Here is a 9,104-nt window from a genome sequence, read left to right as displayed (position 1 = left end):
AGAAATCAAGCATCTTGAAAATGTCAGTTTAAGAGAATTTTTTGTTTGAATCAGAGTGATTTTTTACAAAGTTGGATTTATCCCTTCCTAAGACAAGGTACTTGTATCTACGTTTGCCATTATTTTTTATGAAACAAACCCATACCAACTCTTTCAATTTGTTTTTGAGTTTGGAATGGGGAATACTTGTGTAAAGTGAAGAAAAGTCAAATGTTTTAATAATCTGTACAATATTTGTAGCAATTGTTTTAAAACATTCTAACGTCTCACTGTTTGATTTTTAAACCAACAATTTGCAACATTTTACGGCACTTTCGCAATCACAAGAGCTAAGTATTAAAAATACTATTAAATTTCAATACCGCCTGTTAAAAAGTTTTGAATTCGTAAAATATATATATTTCAAATCGTGAAGCAATTTAAGCTTTGATCAAATTTGAGTTGCCTTTTATATTCTAAACTCTGTATGTCCGGTGCAATAAAATAATCCACTATTTAGCAAGAATTTATATCATCGGATCCATAATTATCAAGGGTTTGTTTAAGAGCTTTCGTCTTGTTTTATGTCTAGAGATGGGTGTTTATGCGATGGTGAAGTTCTACGATCAAGAGATTGGTAGAATTCAGGTTCATTTGACCTTTCAATGATATCGGTATAAGGCATCTTCGTTGCAGTTTCGTCTGTAGTTATTTCCCTGTGAGAATGGTCGTATAATGGACAAATATAAGAAGCTGTCGATTGACCCGATTTAACATCAACACTTTTCCTTGACAATTTGTCATTTGTTGTTTCATTGTATGGGTGCTCTGCTGTATTTGACTCATTTGTTTGAAGTGGTTGATACGGATTTAAGTATCCTGATTCATAATTTAAGTCATTACTGCTCCTGTTCCCATCTGAAGAAGAATTTTCATCAGCTGAGACTGTATAATCTCCAAGTGCCTCTGCTATTGTACCTTTGATACTTCTGTCTTGTGTTATGGGTATCATATGACCTGGTGAATCTCGCATCGATTCTATTTGTATTGGGCTTCTTCTCACTGGTGTATTGTGGGTAATGATATTACTGCTTATTTCCAATTCTATGTCGATTTCTTCGTAATGATCTCCTGTACCAACAGGATAACTGGTATTTGATTGGCCATGAAAGCTTACAGCGCGTATTGTGTTCTTCCTCTCCACAAGTTTCTTTACAGCTAAACAATAACATATAACTGAAAACTGAATTGCACACAAACTTAACGAGACAATCAGAATTAACCGCTCAATGTTAATTTTGTTGTTATCTCCTGTAAATAGAAGAAAAGATTAAAAACACCAGTTAAGCCGATCAGTTTAAATTATGCTATTTACTTTTAATTACCTAATAAATTTGAAAATGATAGCGTTGTTTTTAAATTTGCAGCAGACACATTATACAAGTTGTTTACTTGACAGGCGTTTGTAGGGAAGTCATAGTTTCACACCTAATTGTTTTAATGGTAAGCAGATTTTTTTATAAATGTATGCTATAGTCTTTATAGTTTTAGGCATATAAGTACAGCTTGTGAGACACAAAATACAAATAAAAGCATATATACAACAAATTTGAAAACAATAAGTTAATCAAGAGTCCCTTGTCCTCAGTTCCATTGACGGTTTTAAAAAGGAACCTTAGACTTTGAACCTGTTGAAAATGTTTTGGATTGCAAATGTATATATTGTAGGTTTTTTATAGGTAAAACTTATAAAGTCGGTATTTTAAGAAACAATTTCAGAAATGTAGCTGTTTCTTTCGTTTTTATTTCTTTCTCAATGGAAGAAAAAATGAAATTTACCATCTATATCTCTAATAGAGCAAACATTACAGTCTGAGATTTCGAGGTATTTTTTTTTATATCTACCCAATTCAGGTTCAAGATTAATATAGTATGCTCACATATTCCAATGTTCGTAATAAGTTTGCTAAATTCAAAGTTTGAATGTGATAAGTAAAACTCGGTACCAGTATCTTTTTTGGGATCCTTTTAGAGAAAAAGTTTATGTTGTGCACGTGGGTTTTCAATATTATTTTTATAAGGTTTTTTATCGTGATTAGAAATTCCTACTTAAAATACATGTTTCAGAGGTTTAGGACTTGCTTAAAAGTTTTGGTTGAAGACATCTTTTCAGAATCATTCGTCTCCTGAGGGATAATATCTTTGACATATGTATACATATTTTGCATTTAATATCTTTCAGATTTCAAATGATTCCTTTAGGAGGGGATTGATATCTTTAGTTTGTAGACCACTATCAACTTCAAGACGAGTTGCCAAATTTGATGAGCATTTTCTACATGTTCTAACGCCAAATATGTATTTTCAAAAAGAAAAAAGAAAAAAAGAAAATGCTAATCAAATGTGACAACTCGTCTTGAAATTGAAAGATTGATAAATGTTATATATTTTTACTTGTCACTAAGAAGTTATTGATATATATAAGCAATATATCGAATACAATATCGAACGTCTGTTTACGAAACAAACTTTTGTAAGGAAAAAAATCATTTAGTTCTTTACGTGTTAATAACATATCATAAACTGAAGAAAAAATAAGTTCTGTATTTAGATAGAAAAAAAATATTTTCCAGAATGATATACGTAAAAATTTATCAAAGATACCATGCTTATATTATTGCACGCAAGAAGCCTGTTTCGTCTACACATGACTCATCAGTAGTCATGCAGCTGTCAGTAGTACTCGATTGAAACCAGTTGAATGTTAAATCAATAATGAAGTTCAACAGCAGTGAAAACCAAATATTGTCGACAAAGTAGTGCCAAAGCAGACATCTATGGTAAAATAAAAAAAAAAATACCGAACTCCGAGTGAATATGTTACCATGTTAAAAGAACCTAAATGTGTTTAGTATAAACGACTTATCCATACGTATATAAGAAATGTTTATGGTATTACTAAAACCATCAATAAGTTCTTGAATACAGATAATCAACTTCTGATCTCTCAACATCCACGTAAATGACATCTCCACCAATTAGAATCTTGAGAACGCTGACATTGAAATGATAATTTCATACAGTAATTAATAACAATTTTATATTTGTCAAACCTCCCAATTACCAAAGCGCCCTACTTTGAATTATGAATACCAATACCTGAAATTCCGATGTTTATTTTATCTGATACGTCCTGCAATGTAGTCGATGTTACCTCTGATCTAAGAAAAAAAACCAGCTATTATATTGTGAAGCATATATTGAAAATATTATTATTTGATAGAAAGACAAACGCTGATATTTATCATGTAATTGCAAAATTATTATTTTCCTATAATGACATATGCAAATGAAAATAAAAGAATGTGTCTGAGAACATGAATGCCCCCGTTCAAGCTTGCTTTTCAAACGAAAAAATGGCATTGAAGGATGGAAAAACGAAAAGACGGAAGTAAGGAAGACGGAAAAACGAAAAGACAGAAGAACGGATGGTCAAAGTTCCACTTAATGCCCCCTTTGCATTGTAAAAAAAAAAAAAAAAAGGTTGGGGGGGGGGGGGGGGGGGGGGTGCATACAAATATCTAACGATAAGGAAGCTATTTCAATATGAATTATTTAACAGGTAATTCATTTGCATGCACATTTATGCGCATTAAAATGTTAAGAATGTTTGGGGAGGGGGGAAAACAATAATAAGAGCGACAAGTATTATATAAGTTTGCAAAGTTTCTGTAAACATGTCTCATAGATCTGGGTTGAAAACTGTAGGAGTTAACAACACCATTGGAAACGTCTTGAGACAATTTACGAAAACATGACTAAGTCTGAAGAAATAGTAAAAATTCCCCACTGAATATCATAACGACAGGTTCAAAACTTCAAAGTGTATACAAGACTTTTGTGAATATTCAAGAATTTGCATCTTTTATAAATTTTGTTGAAGAAAAAGACTTTTCTCCATAATCTTCCAAAAAATGAAAATTTCCTCAAATAATTCCACAGTAGAAGGTGTACAACTTCTGTGGATGTGTCATCTTTCTATGAAGAATGCGAGATCAGGGTTGAAAACTATGGGAAGGAATTGATTGCACAAATAAGGTTGGTACCTACTGAAACCTCACAATTGTATAACCGGTATTTGTACATTGCGCAACTCGCTTAAAAAGGGAGATCGAAACCAAAGGAACGATCAAAAACAATTAGTCGAAAAAAACCAGACAAATCATGCCACAAAGATCAAAGACAAATAAAGAAATAATAGTAGTAAACACAATACTACAGGATCAAACAGTACAAACGCTAACAAACACCAAAGCTATATGAGAGAGGCAAAAGATAGCAAAGGGACATTCATGTATCATGATTAAAAACTGTTATGATGTTATTATTTGTGAGCAGTGCAATAAGACAGCAAATATCTGTTTAACACAAACTTTATTTGTATTTTTACCTTTAAAATTGCGACGTTTTTCAAAACAAAAGACACATCATCACAGTATTAAGATCAATTCTATCTTTTCAGAACTGTCAGAATAATCTCTATTAGAACTGTAAAAAAAATGTTCTTGGACAGTACTGTCATGATTGCCAATGAAAAATCTATATCATATGATTGCAAATGGCGTTGAAGCAAGCAATCATAGGTCAACACACGGCCTTCAACAGTGATCAAAACCAATACCGTATAGACAGCTATAAAAGGCCCTGAATTGACTATATGTCAGACACTCAAACGAGAAACCAACTTCCCGATTTTAATACAAGATAATAAATGAAAAATAAACATGACACACAGCAACCAAAGACAACCTCTCAATTACAGGCTCCTCATTTAATTTGGGCCAAGTACATAGCAAATGTGCCGGAGTTAAAAAAAATGAGCGCTCAACCCTCCCAATACATTGGATAGTGATGTATCAGTATAACATAGGAACACATGATTATAATCAGTTGAAAATTGCTAGGCTAATCTGGCACGAGGCATTAAAACAACGAGCAGAAAGAAAGAAAAAAGTGTCGTTCGAAGAAAACTCGAAGTATTTGAAAACTAGTTCAAAGCCATTTACAACTAATCAATAAATTCGGTCGGAATTTATCCAATGAATTTAGTGTTAATACGCCAGAAGCACTCATAGAAAAGCATGACTTAGTGCAATGCCAAACTATTAACACATGATATAGACAGGAAGTAGAATCATAAATATTCATATATGTATAACCAAACGTATTTAGTTATTTTGCAAGTTTTAAATCAAAATAAGTGTTAGTACAGATAAAAACATGATTTAAAGATCTTACTACGGTGTTGAATTAATAAGATAGGTAAAAGATACCAAAAAGGACATTCAAACTGTTTAATCGAAAATAAACTTACAACGCCATGGCAAAAAAGACCCAAAGACAAACAACAATACAAAAAACACAACATAAAAAACTATGGACTGAGCAACATGAACCCGACCAAAAACTGGTGGTGATAAACTTTCAGATAAAGTTTATTTAAAGGATCGATGAGTAAACATGGATATTATCTAAATTTACGGGCTACATGTATACAAAACAACATCACAGTACAAATTGAACTGTAATATCTCGTTTGAAATATTATTTATAGGCACAATGTACAGCCAATTTTGTCAATCATTAATAACACATACTGCAATGTTATGAAATCTGCAATATTTCCATCTTTCTGTATGCAACGACTTTCTGTAGGGCAATGACACGTGGCCTCTAAAATAAAATATGTATTTTTCCGTTCAAGCAAATTTTCTATTGTATTTACATAAAACATAAATCATAAGACTAATATCGATGATGTAATTTTCGATCCATTCCGTTATATTTCGGAACACATTATGCCACTTAGTTGACGCCACACGTCTTTACCATTACTTAAATGATATTTTCAATATAGAAGGAAACTAAAACATTTGTCCCGAACACAGCAGCAGACGAAGTCTTTTGCTATAATTGCGTGTATGTACTTTGTTATAATCAGTTGCTTCTTTCCCTTTAAAAAGCAAATCTTTGGAAATCTCATTTTGTTTCCCTTTGTTTTGTATCTTTGCTTATTAAGCTGAGGACTTTCTGTTTTAATGATTCAAGTTGTTTCATTGACAATCATGTCGCCTGTTTGTTATTTTGTATGTCGAGTAAAAATTAGCCTACACATATGAAATATGCAGGTTCTAACCTTCTTAATGAATAATCCGTAAATACCAAATAACAATATGAATAAAAATGCATCCGACAAATGGATTAATTCACTGCTTCAGACATTCTCTGGAAATTATTTGGACAGAAAAATTATTTTTCTTTGGTTATCGGATGTATGGCAGTTTGAGCGTCCTCGTAAAAATCATTTCGATGAATCAACACGTCCATAATGTAACTTTTACTTAACAGATATATAGGTAAATTTAGTGTAAGTTGTCTTCTTCCATTTACACATTTTTCACTTGACAATGGCCGAAGCTCTATCTTTGAATTACTGAATTACATATATCAATATTATACCTGAGTTACCGCTGGCCGGTTGATCTAATACGTTTTGTTTGGTAGGAGTAACCACTGGCCTATGGAAATAAATAAATAACACACACATTCTTATTTTTGTACAAAATGTATACAGTTTAAACTGATAGTGCTTGGTGCCCGGGATTGCCAAAAAAGGGCTAAATTCCTCAATCTGTTCAAATGTATTTGATATATTGATAAATTAATAAAATGATATAAATGTTTGTCACTTTAGGGCAGGAATGTCATTGTAAAGTCAATGTGAGGTCAACAATTTGTATCAAAACTTAAAAGATTACTATGCATAAAACAAAAAAAGTATAGATGGACTAAAAGTTCCGAGTTATCTATTGCCATTAATTGGGGTGGTTCCTCATTTGCTAATATTTCTTATCTTAGACCATTAAACGAATTTAAACCAAATTATGTGTGAATGTTCCTGTTCATAGTAGGTATAGTGTCCGGCTGAGATCACGTTTTTTCAAGTGTTTGTTTTAGCGTGATCAGGATTACATGCGATCAGACAGATTTACTGCTATTTCGCAAGTATGGTAGTTTTATTCATGACTGGTTGTCTTATTCTGAATACTTAATACACGGTTTAAATACAAACGACCAACAATTTCCTTGTATTTCACAAGTCAGAAACAATATTATATATTCACAATATGTCACATCAACATCTTACTATGTGGATCGAATTTAACCCTTTTTTAATGTAATGCTTATTTTCTGTTCTGTTAACATTTTACCTTAACCTTGCAGTATTAAGATATATCATAAGTTCGAGTTGTAAAAATAGGGCTTACATGTAAAAACTAAGGGACAGCAGTAAACAAATCAGAAAAATGCAATAATAAATATTCTACTAAAAGAGGCCTGGACCAAACACGCTCCCCCACTCCAAGAAAAAATAGAACACACACACACTTAATTCGCCCCCGTACATTTTGCTATTGGCAATGCTAGTATATGTTGTGTCCGCCTATATTCTGCGAACTTTAAAAGGGTAGTGTTGGAAGTATAGGAAAAGATTTCTGATTCCATATGACTTTGTATGATTTTTATGCACGCCAAGATAGATTGCATAGTGCTTCGAACGACACCAGGAATGACATTGCAATGTATAGACAGCAATTCATATTTCCCATTTTTAGGCACATCAATTTGAAAAATGTCCTTCTCAATACAATAACGATTTTTTTTGTAAAGTGTCTGTTGGGCTTGTTTTATATTTTCCTTCGGGTTTATATGATCCGTTCATCCTATTTCGAATATTTCGACTCTTCAAAATTCAGAGTCTATCCTAAATTGAGGTAAATTATATGGCCTTCCAAATACCGTTTCGATACCTAACATCACCGAAGAGACATTAAATGTCGAAATCCGGATATGGTGTACTAATTTTTGCACCTTTTGTTTGCGGTATACCATCTTTTCCGCAAGTTTATTGTTTTCTGTTTGGTATTAAATTTTTTAATTTTAAAAGATCCATTTTGTAACATCTTGTGATCCGTTTATTTGGCAATCGCCAATGGCAGTCAGCAGGGTTTAAGAACATCTGTTGTTCGACCTGTTAGTTAAATGCGTTTTGTTGAAATATACTTTTTCACTTTTTTGGTCTTTTGGAAAATGTTGTTTGTGATGTATTTAGACCCCTCTATCAAGAAATTTGTTTTGCATGAACACGTATAAAAATGCGGTTTTTATCCAACGCAATCATAGGTTTGAACGTTGTATTCAATTTAGACTTTTGTATATCAAAAGATATATAGATTCCATATTTGTATTTCCTTTGACATTTATATTGGTTTGTGTATAAAAAACAGTTTTATTTTATATGTTGGCTTTGTAAGGCTAAACGTTAACTAAACTTATATTTAACAAAATAATGCAGAGTTGATATAACTTTTATCACTAATACTACCTTGTTTGATCTAGTATATTAGGTTCGGACATTTATTATACGTTTTAACAAAAATATAGAAGTCTGTTGTTTACATATTCACGAAAAAACGTGATCATACTCGAAAAAAACCCCGATCAAATCACTCGACAAAATACGATCCCATCCGGACGCTATATCTACTGTGCTGTTTGTTTACTTTAAAAAATAGTATCCGTCATTTTGATTTCTTTCGAGAACAAATATGACCAACGTTGTTAAAGTCGTTTTTTTATAAATTGTATCTCAAAAATGAAATAGTGAGATTAAGGTGAACTACATTAAATGATTATCAGGTTCGAATCTATCTACCCGAAACTTTTCAGAAAAAAATGGACAAACTATGTTGGGTAAGAATACCCTTGAATGTCTTTTTTTTTTATCAAATTGTGCATATCAGCTATCATTTTCAAAATTATAATAGATATAGAGAGAAACTTGAAATGGCAAATTGACAAGCAAAACACAATTTACATTTGAATAGCACGTCAGTACACATGTTACACTACTTACATTAGTTATTGTCAATAAATAACGATATGAAAAATACGTTTTTTGCTACAATCTTCAAAAAAGTAAATGATATAATTTAAACGATCAGCTAAGCAGGAGATATGACAGGGAGCATTATTTGGACCTTGGAATTACAAGTAATAACATA

The 9,104-nt window shown here is 32.0% G+C and overlaps 1 protein-coding gene across 1 annotated transcript; it reads right to left on the bottom strand.

Moving 5' to 3' along the window:
• Nucleotides 1-271: 271 nt before the first annotated feature.
• Nucleotides 272-7,012, bottom strand: LOC127701618 (uncharacterized). Its single transcript, XM_052205593.1, has 4 exons — nt 6,499-7,012; nt 5,637-5,712; nt 3,139-3,200; nt 272-1,290 (listed from the first exon to the last, which is right to left on the bottom strand). Exons 1-4 carry the CDS (start codon nt 6,584-6,586, stop codon nt 542-544), a joined length of 975 nt encoding a protein of 324 aa, XP_052061553.1. The 5' UTR covers nt 6,587-7,012; the 3' UTR covers nt 272-541.
• Between the last annotated feature and the right edge of the window lie 2,092 nt (nt 7,013-9,104).

Source organism: Mytilus californianus, unplaced genomic scaffold (genome assembly GCF_021869535.1).
Source record: "Mytilus californianus isolate M0D057914Y unplaced genomic scaffold, xbMytCali1.0.p SCAF_5, whole genome shotgun sequence".
Classification (NCBI taxonomy): domain Eukaryota; kingdom Metazoa; phylum Mollusca; class Bivalvia; order Mytilida; family Mytilidae; genus Mytilus; species Mytilus californianus.
This window is presented reverse-complemented; position numbering and strand designations above follow the sequence as displayed.